Below are 14,842 nucleotides of genomic sequence, written 5' to 3' on the forward strand. Positions count from 1 at the left end.
TGGGATCAATAATTTCAGTAATTGATAATTTAAAAATTTTTATCAATGTTAGTTCAAAACTTTTATCAAAAAATATTATTCAAAGTAAATTTTGAAAGTAAAATATTTATTTATTCAATATGGTTTATAGTTTAATTTAGAATGATATATATACATATATATTTTAAATCTTAATGAGTAATTAAATTAGATTTTTACTTATATGATTTTGTAATCATTTGTATTTTGTCATAACAAAAATTTTAAACCATAGATCGCAAAATTTGAATGTGAGACTTTTAACAGTTTTAGTAATTTATAGTCATTTTTAAAAATTTAAAATATAAAATATACAGAAAAATCTAAATTTTTATAATATGGTTACTGTGTTTTTTTAAAAATTATTTTAATAGTTTTAAATTAAATAAATTTGATAGAAGATACATTTTTTTACCAGATCTTTATTATTCAAAATCATTAATTGTCATATATAATTTACCCACATTAGAAAATTCCGTAATCTTTATTTAAGGAAATAATAAATGACATTAATAATGAATTTATGGTTAGTTTAATAAAAAGCTTATTATATAATTAGATGGACCAACTTATTTCTCTAATAATTCTAAGAATTATCATAGTGATGACATTAGGCTACAAAAAGAAGTTGTAATGTTTCACAAATAACATATAGGGGATATGTAAAAACACATATAATACATAAAACTAATTTATATATAATATTTATCCCGCTAGTTAGAATAAAAAACAGGTTATCATTCCCACGTTTAGAACGAGGACTACAAAAACGTCAAGAGAAAACATCCCAAGTAAACAAGAATTTTGTCGTAAATTTGTTAATTTCTTCGTTTGTTATTGTTATCTCTAAGAAGTATATTTTTACAATAAATTTTGAACGCACCTATACTTCTTGGTAAATTAAGTCTCGTCATCTAAAATACTAGTAAGTGTACCAAAGTATAGTATCAAAATGATTTTAAACTATAACTCTTGGATTTTTACTTATAATGTCTTTCATTTAACAAAAGTGATTGTGATATAGAAAAAACTTCAAAAAGCAGAAGCAACTTCATAGCCAACGATATTAATCAAAATGGTTAATTCATATTAGTACGTCGGTTGCAAAACCCATGCTCATGTGAAGAAGAAAAGGATCAGTTAGTGCACCGTCGTTTACACGAAAATATTGGCAAAGTGGGTCACTTTCGAGTTTATAATTCGGGCTTTGGGCCGCGCGGAGTTTTAATTCGGCAAATGGGTCGCGTGTATTTGTGACCCTATGCGACTTGAAAGCAAAAGACGAAACGATCCTTACTCCAGCTGCGGAATATCGGAAATGTCACTCCTCTCTCGCACGTGAGAATTTCGGCGACTTTTCTGGTTCCCGAAAAACCCGGGTCATTAACTTCGTCGTCTTACCTGCACAGGGCGGTAAACGACCTTCTGGTAAATTCATTTACTGTGAAAGTCTGAGAGGACTATTCGTCTTTCGACCTAGATCCACCAGTGTTCCCTAGCCTTTCGCAGCCGTTGGAGAATCTTCCCCGGTGATAATTAGACCCCAGACGACGCCTGCAGTGATGAAGAAGTCCAAGCTAAGTCAGACAACCGTTCGTCGTCGGCCCAGATCCTCTGGCGAGGAGCTCCCGGAGCGTCCTCCTGCGAAACAGCAGCGCTATCCGGGTATGTGTTTCGTCCACCTCCGTTCATGTGGATTCCGTCTTTGCATGTCATCGGACAGATTCTTTAGTAATGATTAGTCGACACCGTTTTGTGTTCGAAGCCATTTATTTGAGTTATCGATTTTTCTTCTATTTGTAGATTCTGGATCTGAGGACGGCCCCGGTGGTGGTGATTCCTCAGGGGGACAATTCTCTGATGGGGTGCCCTCATCTGTGTTGCCCCGGAGACTGTTCGCATATGGTGCGTACCCGACAAAGTTGCGAGTAAACATCTACTCAAAATCACACGTCATCGGTTCTGTTGCTACTGCTCTAAAGGGGACGGATGCGATGGACACTTTGATGGCTTCCCAGTTTCGGGGGCTGTTTCAGCTTCCCGTTGTACGCTGCCAGAACTCTACGAAGCTCATCGGCTGCCTCCTCAGCCGACAGCTCGTTACGGCTCGCAGACACGAGTTCTGGTTCACCTTCGGGCCCGATCCACTACATTTCTCGCTGGATGAATTCCGAGACGTTACAGGTTTGAACTGCAGAGCTTTCGATGTTCAGGATTCGGAAGCATCTGAATCTGTTCCTCCGACGATGTGGAACAAGCTCTTTGATACGGCTGTCGGTAAGTTAACAGTCCTGAGTGTACTACGAATGTTGGGAAATGAATATCTAGCTGTGGAGAAACGGCTCCCTTTGGCTCTGATCGCGTTGGTTGATGGTGTTCTCTGCCCCAGTAACAAAGATCTTAAACTAACGCCCAGGTACGTTGAGATGTTGTCAGACGTTGAGAGCTTTTTAGCGTATCTGTGGGGCCGAGAGTCGTTCTTGATGACCGTGCCGCGTTTCCTGCCTCCCCTTGTTGTCGCACCAGGTGAGAACCCACTACAAGTTATGCGTGATCGGCTATCGCAAAAGACAACAGTTTGCTATGGGTTTCCACTTGCTCTGCAGTTGTTCGTATTTGATGTTGTGCCTCTGCTATTGGAGAAAATTCCCGACGCAGGGAACACCGCCACTTTCATTGATTCCCCCGGAGCTTGCTCTTCGCCGTCCACTATTCTCACAGTCAACGAAATAGTTGCTGTCGAGGAAGACCCAAACGTAAGTTTGTTTTCCCTTTGTTTTAAATACAGCGGATGCAAAAATACAGTGAAGTTAAACGGTTACGGCTTTTGTGGTTAACGTGTCTTCCATTGCTTTTTGCCTGGCTGCAGCTCTCTGTCCACTTCACCGTGATTCCTGATGAGGAACGGCTGCTGTTGGTGGACCATAATGAAGATAGGCAAGTTACTTCTTTGGTGCAGAAGTTGCTTTGTGGGGAAACATTCAAACCTGAGGACTTTCCAGGTGGTGACCAGTCATTTTCCCCCAAGTTTAAGGTTCCAGACTGTCACGGCCCGTTTTAACCCAAAACGTCCATGAAGACAACCAAAGATCGGGTCGGGCCAAAGGTGAATCAAGCCCACTCCACTAAGTATTTTCTTAAGCTTTAAGTCTTTTGTAAAATATCTTAGGTATGGAGAAGTGTAGAGAAGTGTAGAAAAGTGTAGAAGGTTGTGGAACACTTGAGAAGAAGTTTCACAACCGTTAGATCGGTTTGATCTGAACCGTTCGTTGAGGAAGAGAAAGTGTATATAAAGGGGATCACCCCTCACTTGTAAAGACACCAAGCTTTAATAAGAAAACACTTCTACAAACTCTCTCTAAAATCGTCCATACTCTCTCTCTAAGTGCTGAGCGAGTTGTCCGAAAGGCTGACTTAGCAAACCACAAGGGTGAAAGTTGCTAAGGCCGCACGATCTGATTGGAGTGAAGAAATCAGCCCGTGACAGTTGGTATCAGAGCCAGGTTACGATCCAGACAAGGGGAGACTCTGGCCGAGTGGAGAAAATGGCTAAGGGAGATAAACAAAAAGAAGGGAGCTCACAGTCCGGCGTGGAGGAGCGTGAAAGGGAGTCCACGGCCACACGTGCTGGCACCCAGCGGGAAAAGAGTGTTTCTCGTGAGGCTCTGGGTGTGGCTGTGGGCGAGATGGGTGAGAAGCTCGAGAGGGTCGAGCATACCGTCACCGAGCTGGAGAGTGTTGTGTTCGGTGGGCTTGAGGAAGTTAAGCAAAATGCTGCCGACTTGGACTCTCGGTTCATTCGGCTCGAGGAGCTGGTGACGGGATCCATGCAGGCTTTGTGTGATGACATCGAGGGGATGAAGGCACGCTTTACTGCGATGGAGGAAGACATCACGCTGGTCAAGAGGGCAAGCGCAAACGCTGAAGCCGTTGGCGGAACCAATTTTGGTAAGGTTGAACTTCCGAAACCAAACCGGTTCAACGGTGTGCGGGACGCCAAGGAGGTCGAGAATTTCCTTTGGCAGATGGAGATATACTTCGACAATCTCAACGTGGTGGCTGAGAATGCGAAGGTGAAGGCTGCGACGTCCTACCTGTCGGACACAGCCATGCTATGGTGGCGAAGGAAACATTCCGAGATCGAGCAAGGAACATGCCGGATCGATACTTGGGATGATTTCAAGAAAGAGTTGAAGCGGCAGTTCTACCCGGAGAACGTCGTGTATGAGGCTCGCAAGAAGTTGAGGGAACTTCGACAGCGTGGCTCGATCCGGGACTATGTGAAGGAATTCACAACGCTCATGCTTCAGATTCCGAACATGACCGCGGAGGATCTTGTGTTCTACTTCACTGATGGACTGCAATCTTGGGCCAAGCAAGAGTTGCAGCGTCGGGGAGTCAAGACGGTGGACGAAGCCATCGCGGTGGCCGAGTCGCTAGTTGACTTCCGTACCTCTGGTCCGTCCGAGTCCTCGAAGAAGAAGGAGCAGGTCGTGGCCAAAGGTGGGGGAGCAAAACGGGATACTGCCCGACCATCCAACTCAAGGAGTTTTGAGAAGGGTGCTCGTCGGGAAGACTTCGAGGCAAGGAAAAAGTCCTTCGTTCCGAAGGGAGGATGCTTTGTGTGCAAGGGGCCACATGCGATGAAGGACTGCCCGAAGATGGGGTCGTTATCGGCTATCATGGAGTGTCGGGACACCGAGACTCCAGAAGAGGAACCAGGGAAGATGGGGTCGTTGCAACTTCTCAACGCCCTGAAGTCTAACCCGGTAGTGAAGCCGACGGGTAAAGGGCTCATGTACGTTGAAGCTCGGATCAACGATAAGCCGACCCGAGTGATGGTGGACACGGGCGCCACTCACAACTTCATGGCGATAGACGAAGCTGTGAGACTTGGTGTCAAGTGGTCCAAGAAGGATGGTTGGATGAAGACGGTGAACGCAAAGGCTCAACCCGTCAATGGGGTAGCTCGAGGGGTCGGGATGAAGCTGGGAAGCTGGAGCGGCCCGGTGAACTTCTCAGTCATTCCCATGGATGACTTCAAAGTAGTCTTGGGAATGGACTTCATGAGACAAGTCTCAGCCATACCCATGCCTGCGTTGAGCTCGGTATGCATCCTCGAGAAGGGATCACCGTGCATGATTCCGGCCTTAGAAGAGAAAATCGATGAGACGAGGCAACTATCGGCGATGCAGCTCACCAAGGGGGTGAAGAAGGGTGAACCCACGTTTTTGGCCATGATGAAGGTGGAGGATGAGCCCAATAACGTTGAGGACATCCCTCAAATCATCAAAACCGTCCTTGAGGAGAACAAGGACGTTATGCCGGCAAAGTTGCCAGAGAAGCTACCACCGAGGAGGGCGGTGGACCACCAGATCGAGTTGGAGCCAGGAGCCAAACCACCATCTATGGCGCCTTATAGAATGGCTCCATCCGAACTGGAAGAGTTACGGAAACAACTCGATGAGTTATTATCGACGGGGAAGCTGAGACCGTCGAAGGCACCTTATGGGGCCCCGGTTCTGTTCCAAAAGAAGCATGATGGCTAATTGAGGATGTGCGTGGACTATCGGGCCCTTAACAAGGTAACGATCAAGAACCGTTATCCCATTCCGCTGATTGCTGATCTATTCGATAGGCTTGGTGGGGCAAAAGTCTATACGAAGATGGACTTGCAGAAGGGTTACTACCAAGTCCGGATAGCGGAAGGGGACGAACCGAAGACTGCGTGCATAACGCGGTATGGGTCGTTCGAGTGCCTGGTAATGCCATTCGGTCTTACGAACGCCCCCACCACATTTTGCACCCTGATGAACCAGATCCTACAGCCCTACTTGGATCGGTTCGTGGTGGCATACTTGGACGATATCGTTATCTACAGCAACTCGATGGAGGAGCATGTGGAGCACTTGCAGACCGTATTTCGGGTTCTCCGCGAGAACGAGTTGTTTGTGAAGCGAGAGAAGTGTACTTTCACCACCGAAGAAGTTCAGTTCCCTGGCCATGTTATCGGCCATGGAAAGCTGAAGATGGATGAACCGAAGGTCAAAGCAATTATGGAGTGGGAGGCCCCGACCAAGGTAACGGAGTTGCGATCTTTCCTTGGTCTGGTCAACTACTATCGTCGGTTCATCGAGGGGTATTCAAGAAAGGCGGCACCACTGACGGACCTTCTCAAGAAAGGGAAGACATGGGACTGGTCCGAACCGTGCCAAGAAGCCTTCGAGGGACTAAAGACCGCGGTAAGCCAAGAACCTGTCCTTGCCTTACCTGACTTCAGCCTCCCTTTCGAGTTACACACGGATGCCTCCGACTTTGCCATCGGGGGAGTGCTGATGCAAAATGGACATCCAATTGCCTTTGAAAGCCGTAAGCTTAATGAGACTGAACGGCGGTACACGGTTCAAGAGAAAGAGATGACTGCGATAGTCCACTGTATGCGAGTTTGGAGACACTATCTTCTTGGGGCACATTTCTCGGTCAAGACGGACAACGTGGCGACGAGTTACTTCCAGACCCAGAAGAAGTTGTCCCCAAAACAAGCAAGATGGCAAGACTTCCTGGCTGAGTTCGATTACACTTTGGAGTATAAGCCAGGAAAGGTGAACGTGGTGGCCGATGCACTAAGTCGGAAGGCAGAGCTGGCAGTGATGAGCCAAGTCGAGGGGACCATTATGCTCGAATCCGAGAGGGGCTGGAACGTGATCCAGTCGCTAGGGAGCTGGTGAAGCTATCCAACGAGGGGAAGGTGCATCGATTTTGGGTAGAAGATGGGTTACTCTACACCAAAGGTCGAAGACTTTATGTGCCTAAGTGGGAAAGTCTTCGACGAGATATCATTCGGGAGTGCCACGATACGCGATGGGCGGGCCATCCGGGACAGAAAAGAACGATGGCACTTGTCGAAGCTGGATACTATTGGCCACGGATGAGGGATACCGTGGAGCTTTATGTGAAAACTTGTCTAGTCTGCCAACAAGACAAGTCGGAAAACAAGCAGCCCGCGGGATTGTTACAGCCACTACCCATCCCGGAGCGACCATGGGACTCGGTCTCGCTTGATTTCATCAGTGCGTTACCTAAGTCCGAAGGGTTTGGATCCATCCTGGTGATTGTGGATCGATTCTCTAAATATGGGACGTTTGTGGCTTGTGATCGGGACTGCACTGCGGAAGAGGCAGCAAGGGCGTTCTTCAAGAACGTGGTAAAACTTTGGGGACTGCCTCGGAACATTGTAAGCGACCGAGATCCCCGGTTCACTGGGCGCTTATGGACAGAACTGTTCAAAATACTTGGGACGGAACTGAGCTTCTCAACAAGCTTTCACCCGCAATCTGATGGGCAGACCGAAAGGGTGAATGCCTTACTTGAAAGTTATCTCCGTCACTTTGTAAGCGCCAACCAACGGGACTGGGCGAAGTTGCTGGACATAGCTCAGTTCTCTTACAATCTTCACCGCAGTGAGGCGACAGGACGGAGCCCGTTCGAGCTTGCAACGGGACAGCAGCCATTGACTCCGCACACCTTGGCCACGCCAAGGATCGAAGGGAAGAGTCCCGGAGCGTTCATAATGGCTAAACAGTGGGAAGAACATGCTGACCTTGCCCGAGCATGTTTGGAGAAATCCCGAAAACGGATGAAGAAATGGGCAGATGAGAAGAGAGTGCCTTCGGAGTACTCAGTGGGCGACCTGGTACTTGTGAAATTACTTCCACAACAGTTCAAGGCATTCCGGAGCCTGCATAAGGGCTTAATCCGGAAGTACGAAGGACCGTTCGAGATAGTTGGGAAGGTGGGAAAGGTTTCCTACCGACTCGACCTACCGAATACACTTAAGATCCATCCGGTCTTTCATGTTAGCATGCTGAAACCGTACCATGCTGATGAGGACGACCAAACCCGAAGGGTTTCGACTCGAGCACCACCCGTGGTGACTAAGTCTTATGACAAGGAGATCGAAGAGGTTCTGGCGTCGAAGGAGGTAAGGAAGCGGGGAGTCCCGAGACAGACCCATTTTCTCATCAAGTGGAAGGGACTTCTAGAGGCAGAAGCAACATGGGAACCGGAAGAAGACTTGTGGCAATTCCGGGACATGCTGAAGGCATACACGGTGACGAGGGCGTCACCGGCTTAGGTGGGGGAGGATGTCACGGCCCGTTTTAACCCAAAACGTCCATGAAGACAACCAAAGATCGGGTCGGGCCAAAGGTGAATCAAGCCCACTCCACTAAGTATTTTCTTAAGCTTTAAGTCTTTTGTAAAATATCTTAGGTATGGAGAAGTGTAGAGAAGTGTAGAAGGTTGTGGAACACTTGAGAAGAAGTTTCACAACCGTTAGATCAGTTTGATCTGAACCGTTCGTTGAGGAAGAGAAAGTGTATATAAAGGGGATCACCCCTCACTTGTAAAGACACCAAGCTTTAATAAGAAAACACTTCTACAAACTCTCTCTAAAATCGTCCATACTCTCTCTCTAAGTGCTGAGCGAGTTGTCCGAAAGGCTGACTTAGCAAACCACAAGGGTGAAAGTTGCTAAGGCCGCACGATCTGATTGGAGTGAAGAAATCAGCCCGTGACAAGACGCTGCCCAGGGGGAGGGAGCTTGTCCCACTCCCGTACGCCAGAGAAATTTGCGACCGCGTAATACAGCGCCCATTGAAGTTGAAGATATTTCTTCTTCTGGAAACAGCGGAGAAGAGAATCGTCAATGCTCAGAGAGGTGTACGCATGAAAATTTAAAACATTGGATATCCCAGCGGTTTGAGGGGATGGAGAACAATATTGAAGAGTTGCGGACACTGATTTGCAAGAGTTGGGGTCTGCCCGAGGGGAGCAAACGCAACGCTAGGAAGAGGAAAGCGATGGATGATCCGCAGGTGCGTCGCACTCCGTCTCCTGATGATAGTATTGTGAGTGAAACCGAGGGGCGAAACAGGAAGGGGAAAAAAAGGAAAACGGTTGGCACTCGGCATGTTGGGAAAAAAACGTTGCCTCGGCGTCGATCTGGAGGTGGAAAGGAGGTGACAAAGGTTGTACGCCGAAGTTATTTTTTCGCATAATATACAAATTAGTGATCATTTACTGTCATGAAACCTTTGCCGTTTTCCAGGAAGTGAGCAGAAAGAACCCACCCTCATCAGAGAGAGAAAGTGGTCACCAGAATGATGATGATCATGCAAAAGAAAACGAGTCTGCCAATGCACGTTTTCCACCATCTGGCGGAAACAAAGGCGATCAGGTAATGTGATAGATAGTTTTATTTTTGTGTTATTGCTTAGACTTCTAACCCAGCGCTGGGGGGGATGGTCAGCAGCAAGAAACACAATCGAATGCCCTCGTCCTGTTTGGAGATGTATTAGATGTTGAGCCTGAGTCCTATGTGTTACCAGCAGAGGTTCATTTGCATCTTACTTAGTTGTGTAGTGTTTGGCTAAGTAGTGGTAATAACAATAGTGGTGAATATTTGCGGATTTCTTCTACCTTCCAGCATGCGGTAACCTCCCCGGGGGCATGGCAGTAAAGAAACCCAACGTACCGGTATGAGCAAGGCTCCCCAGTCGCATGGGAGAAAACAAATCCGAACTGTTACAGTTCGGTTTGTAGTGTACGCTCCTTTCATCCTTCATGGGATGGAAACCCCTCCTCGAAATCTAAGGTTGCATCCACCGGAATTGAAACATGTCCGCTACTGATTATATCATAGACAGTAGTTATATCTGTCACATTAAGTTTGGTCTGTTATTGTTGTACATTACTTGAAGTGCGTTATTAACGGATCTGATGCAGGAAAGAAGTGCTCCAGAAGGTGGGGAGGGCCATCAAAAATGGGTAGGTGCTCCACCGGTGGGCTATGAGTCCGGTCAAACATCAAATCAGAATGATGGAGAGCGGCTTGAACAAGTCTCTGCTCCTATGGGGTTTGTTGAGGCACTTGTGAAGGAGATCAACTCTGAAATCCCGTGGGCGGACGAGGTAGTTATATCTTAGGCAATGGTTTAGGTCTGTTGTTGTTCGACAATTCTCAATTACCGCGTAATTAAAGTTGCTCGGCTTATGTTTTTTGCTCCCCCCCTGATGTAAACAATAAAGTTGGTATAATTGGAGAATTTACTATACGTTACTGAAATTATTGTTCAAAGTCAACACCAAAGTCTTACCGGTATCTCTCCTGCGGACAGTTTACGTTTGATTCCTGGTCTTCCTTTCGTTCGTTTGGTCGTTGGTGGATAAAGATCAACCATTAGTATTTCGGCTAGCACTTCAACATCCTTTGGATCCGGAACCGGAAGTATGATACCCCTAACTGTTTCAGCCCATGTCTCTTTGAGATGGTGTTTGCAAACAAACATGGTGTACTGCATATTACGGCAAGAAGCAGCAGCAATGGCATGTCGGCAAGGCAAACCAAGCTTTTGGAATTCGAGGCAAGTGCAAGTTCGTTTATCCAGATCAACCGTGAAACCAAAATTAGTTGGCATGTGCGTAACTTCGAATAACCAAGTCGAACATGGCATAACTAGAAGGCCCGTTGACAGCACCAGCTGTTCAACCAGTATCTTTTGAATATTATCTGGAACATTTCCCTTCATCTTACTGATCTCGGTGCGTCTGCTCACATACCATGTACACAGCTTCCGGTGAATAAACTCGAACAATGCCATTATAGGACTATCACGAGCGGGCAGAAGAGCATTATTCAACGATTCAGCAGCGTTAGAAGTCATCACGTTAAATCTCTCCCCTTCGAAATGTGAACGTGTCCATAGCTTCTTGTCGATCTTCTCCAAATAATCCCAGCATCTTCAATCCGTCAGTTTAATAAGCTCCATTATCTCCTTAAACTCCGAAACTCTGAACTCATCCCCAGCTCTGCCAACCATTGCTTTCTGTTGCAGCCCCTTAAACTTATCATTAACGTTACGCTGGAGGTGTACGAGACAAATACCATGGTGTGCACGTGGGTACCATTTATCTTTCGCTGCGAAAATTGCTGCGCATCTATCTGATATTATACTTAAATCAGAACCATCCTCTACAATAGTAGATAACCTCTGGAAAAACCATGTCCAAGATTATGTGTTCTCTCTTTCCACTACTGCGAAAGCAATCGGGAATACGCGGCTGTTAGCATCTTGTCCGCTGGCACTTAGCAAAACACCTTTGTACTTTCCAAACATGTGGGTGCCGTCCACCACTAGCACCTTCCTCAGGTACTTCCATCCATCGATGCATGCTTTCAGGGACATGAACACATACTTAAACCTTGTTTTTCCTTCTTTGTCTTTTTCTGTTTTAATATCAGTGATTATTCCAGGATTTGCTAGCTTGAGTACATGGAAGTACTGTGGTAGCATCTTGTATGAATCCTCCTCTGTTCCTTGCGCAGATGCAATCGCTATTTCTTTCGCTTTCCAAGCTTTCCAGTATGAGCATGTATAGTTGAATTCCGTTCGCAACATTTCCGGAAGTTCCATAGCACGCGGCCCAGAGTAGAGCCTCTCGTATTTCGAACGCAATTGAGCTGCAAGCACTTTGGCTGTACCATGTTTTTTATACTTCCCTCTAACGTCGGCTATGCATACATGATTCAGAATTGCCTTTTTAACCAGATAAGTTGGAGAATCACCGAGTTGAACAGCCACTACTCTCCACTTGCATTCTTTTTCGTAGCATTTCGCCGTCAGTCGGCGTTTGCAATGCCTGAGCTTAAACGTGCACACCTTACCAATTGCGTAGATAGCCAACGTCAACTTGCACTCCGCTTTGTGCTTGAACGTCCTTCCCACGTATATGTCAGAGTCCTCCTTGCTGAAGTCAATGTCAACAGGGTGCAGCTGCTTCCATCCATTTCATTATACACACCATCTACATCATTATATCAATACATATCTGGTACTTGTATGCCTTTCGTGAATGCTTCTCCACCCTGACCTTGTCTAGTTGCGGTGACAGGAGGATCAACATCGTCCTCATCTTCGAGCTCACGGTTGTGCGTGTTATATTGTTTTGGGGGAGTTTCGAGACATATGTCACCACTTTCAACGGCCTCTGTTGCTTGATTGGGCGCACAACCAACGTCTGTAGGAGTACCACTCACATTATCTCTGGCTTTCGTCAATACTTCTTCACCCTGAAATGCGGCCGGCTGGGGAATAGGAGTGTCAACAACAGCATCATCATCATTATCTTCAGTCACCCGGGTGTGTTTGTTTTTAGATTGAGGGGGCGTCACAAGAACAACATCAACACCTACCTCGGTCTCTGTTACTTCTGTCTCCAATCTGGAGGGTGATCCAAGATCTCTTGCTAGATCGGTGATTTCCACAGAAGAATCGTTATTTTGGATATATATCCACCTCCACGTGATCGTTGCTTCTTACCACAAGCCGATTTTGCAGCCCCTGTGCCACCAATACCGCCAGGACGCCGAATACCCTTCCCACCAGACTGTCCACCACTTCTTCCTTTGCGTGGACCTTCTACAAAATCGTCGTCGTCGTCCGTCACGCAATCGTTTCTACAATAATCATGCCAGCCATTGTAGTCGTAATCGCTATTATCGCCTTCATCTTCTGCAGCAACATCTTCGTGAGCTCCTCCATTATTTCCATTCTCCACAGAGACCTGTTCAACACTTAGCGTTCTCGTATCTTCTATGAGACAGATTTGTTACGGCAGATTATCTGGCGCCGTTTTTACTGCGCCTCCTTCTTCGACTTTGCCTTCCTTATTCTCTCTATTATCCACTGCCAAGTCATCTCCACAAACATTCCCCTTTTCTTGCTCGCAATTCTCTGAATTAGCCCCACTCCCGTCGGCAAGAGTTTCTCCGTTTTTGTCTTGGTCCTTTGACGTCGCAACCATGCCGCCAGACTGAGAGTTGCGTTTGTAGCGTTCTTCGATTTGCTGTACTTCCATCAAAAAAGCAACATCTTCATCAGGAGGTCGAACGGGTGCATTCATTTGGACCCGTATTACTCGTTCCGACCTTAGAAATATCATTTCTCCTCCAACACTTTCTCTTAATGTTACAAAGAGATTGACGGATTTGTCTGCCCGGTGAAGCGCCTTGAAAATCCTGAAATCTTTGTCCGTTGCTATCTCGACGGGAGAAGCCACTAGGCCCACCATTTCACTCTCTCCATCATTCAGCTAATACGACATCTCGGCTAACACTTCCCTTCCCAAAAGCCCATACGCAGCTACAATACACGTTTTTAACTCCTCAGCACCTCTAATTCTGGACGAATCGACGGCTCTACCCATTTTATCATTGTCTATCTTGAAATCCCAAGCTCCATTGTCAAACATTATCCACCTCCCAGCCATAACCACAATGCAAGAATTACACAGACCTACGGTCCAAGCATGAGCACCCGTTAGTGTCATTTGCCAAATAGAGGAAGCACACAATTGTAAAAACAAATACAGAAACTTAGAGCTCAAACTCTGTACCTTCGCCGGTGTTGGTCCTGATTTCCTTACTACTTGTGCCACCACTACTTGACCCGACGTTCCGACCACCGCTAATTGTTTCCATCCTTTTCAGTTACGGTGGATAAGCATCGACGGCCTCAGAGGATGGGAATATCTTCTTATCGTAGAGTTGCTTCTTTTAGTTGTACACCAGTTCTTAGCTGCTTCTCACCATTACCCAGTTAGTGTTTTATAACATATTAGTTTAATTAATATTACCACAAATATCAGAAAACAGTGAACGGCGGGAAAAAGAATGGTTAATATTACCTTTAACCTTTGCTACCGGTCACCAAAAAATAAAAATAAATAAATCTCGAACTCACACATGCGGAAACTTCTGGACCGTTTGGGTCGCTAAGTCTTAGGGTCATTTCGTCTGGGTCACTTTCAAGAGTTTCATGGGTCATGGCCCAGAACATTACGGGTCATAAGGCCAAATTCGTCACCGATTTGTTTCTCTCCCCCCTAGCGGCCCGTTTCGACAATAAAAACTTTCAGCGACCCACTTGACCAATTAAAAACTTGAAGTGACCCTATGTCACAAACGACTCTCGTTTACACTGAACTTTTTTGACTAATGGTCTTGTGCAGCTCAATGTGGCTGTTGAAAGGACAACCAAATTGAAAGAGAAATTTTCGATGCCTTGGACTTTGGTTCAAATACACCTAACATAGAATAGTACATTATCTTCTTGGATATCACGATCCACAACAAGCAGTTTTCCACCTTCACTACTACGCTCCTGAGAAAACTTTCTTATCTATATATAATAGCAAACTGTTTTTTGTAACTGCTGAAGTCATCACTTTTTTATAGAAAAAAAAAATTGTATCTAATGGCGAAGCTTTTTTTAATTATGCAATCTAGCGGACAAAATTTAGTTTCCTTTTAAAATGATGATGTCATGTTTTATTAAAGCAAATGACGTCTTTTGTCTTCCCCGAACGAACCCATTCCTTCAAATAACAATGGCATCTCTTGAAAAATATATAATAGCAAACTGTTTTTTGTAACTGCTGAACTCATCACTTTTTTATAGGAAAAAAAAAAATTGTATCTAATGGTCAAGCTTGTTTTAATTATGCAATCTAGCGGACAAAATTTAGTTTCCTTTAAAATGATGATGTCATCTTTTATTAAAGCAAATGACGTCTTTTGTCTTCCCCGAATTCAAATAACAATGGCACCTCTTGAAAAAATTATAAATGTCATCCTCTTTGCTATTCTCTTCCTTCCGATTGTTCTCTTATACGGACTGATTTTTCGTTGAGAAGAATCCATGTAAATTGTCATTTGAACCAGTCCGATATTTAAGTTCTATTGATTTGGTCATTTAAAATTACA

The 14,842-nt window shown here is 45.5% G+C and overlaps 3 protein-coding genes across 3 annotated transcripts; 2 read left to right on the forward strand and 1 right to left on the reverse strand.

Moving 5' to 3' along the window:
* The first annotated feature begins 1,580 nt into the window (after nucleotides 1-1,580).
* On the forward strand, nucleotides 1,581-3,079 carry LOC111212705. Its single transcript, XM_022714282.1, has 3 exons — nucleotides 1,581-1,683; nucleotides 1,822-2,774; nucleotides 2,888-3,079. The coding sequence occupies exons 1-3, from the start codon at nucleotides 1,581-1,583 to the stop codon at nucleotides 3,077-3,079; spliced, it is 1,248 nt and encodes a 415-aa protein (XP_022570003.1).
* Nucleotides 3,080-3,563: 484 nt separating this feature from the next.
* On the forward strand, nucleotides 3,564-5,567 carry LOC111212704. The gene has a single exon (XM_022714281.2). The coding sequence runs from the start codon at nucleotides 3,564-3,566 to the stop codon at nucleotides 5,565-5,567; it is 2,004 nt and encodes a 667-aa protein (XP_022570002.2).
* A 4,590-nt stretch (nucleotides 5,568-10,157) lies between these two features.
* Nucleotides 10,158-10,742, reverse strand: LOC106407847. Its single transcript, XM_013848706.1, has one exon. The coding sequence runs from the start codon at nucleotides 10,740-10,742 to the stop codon at nucleotides 10,158-10,160; it is 585 nt and encodes a 194-aa protein (XP_013704160.1).
* Between the last annotated feature and the right edge of the window lie 4,100 nt (nucleotides 10,743-14,842).

This window comes from Brassica napus, chromosome C7 (genome assembly GCF_020379485.1).
Source record: "Brassica napus cultivar Da-Ae chromosome C7, Da-Ae, whole genome shotgun sequence".
In the NCBI taxonomy this organism is placed as follows: Eukaryota; Viridiplantae; Streptophyta; class Magnoliopsida; order Brassicales; family Brassicaceae; genus Brassica; species Brassica napus.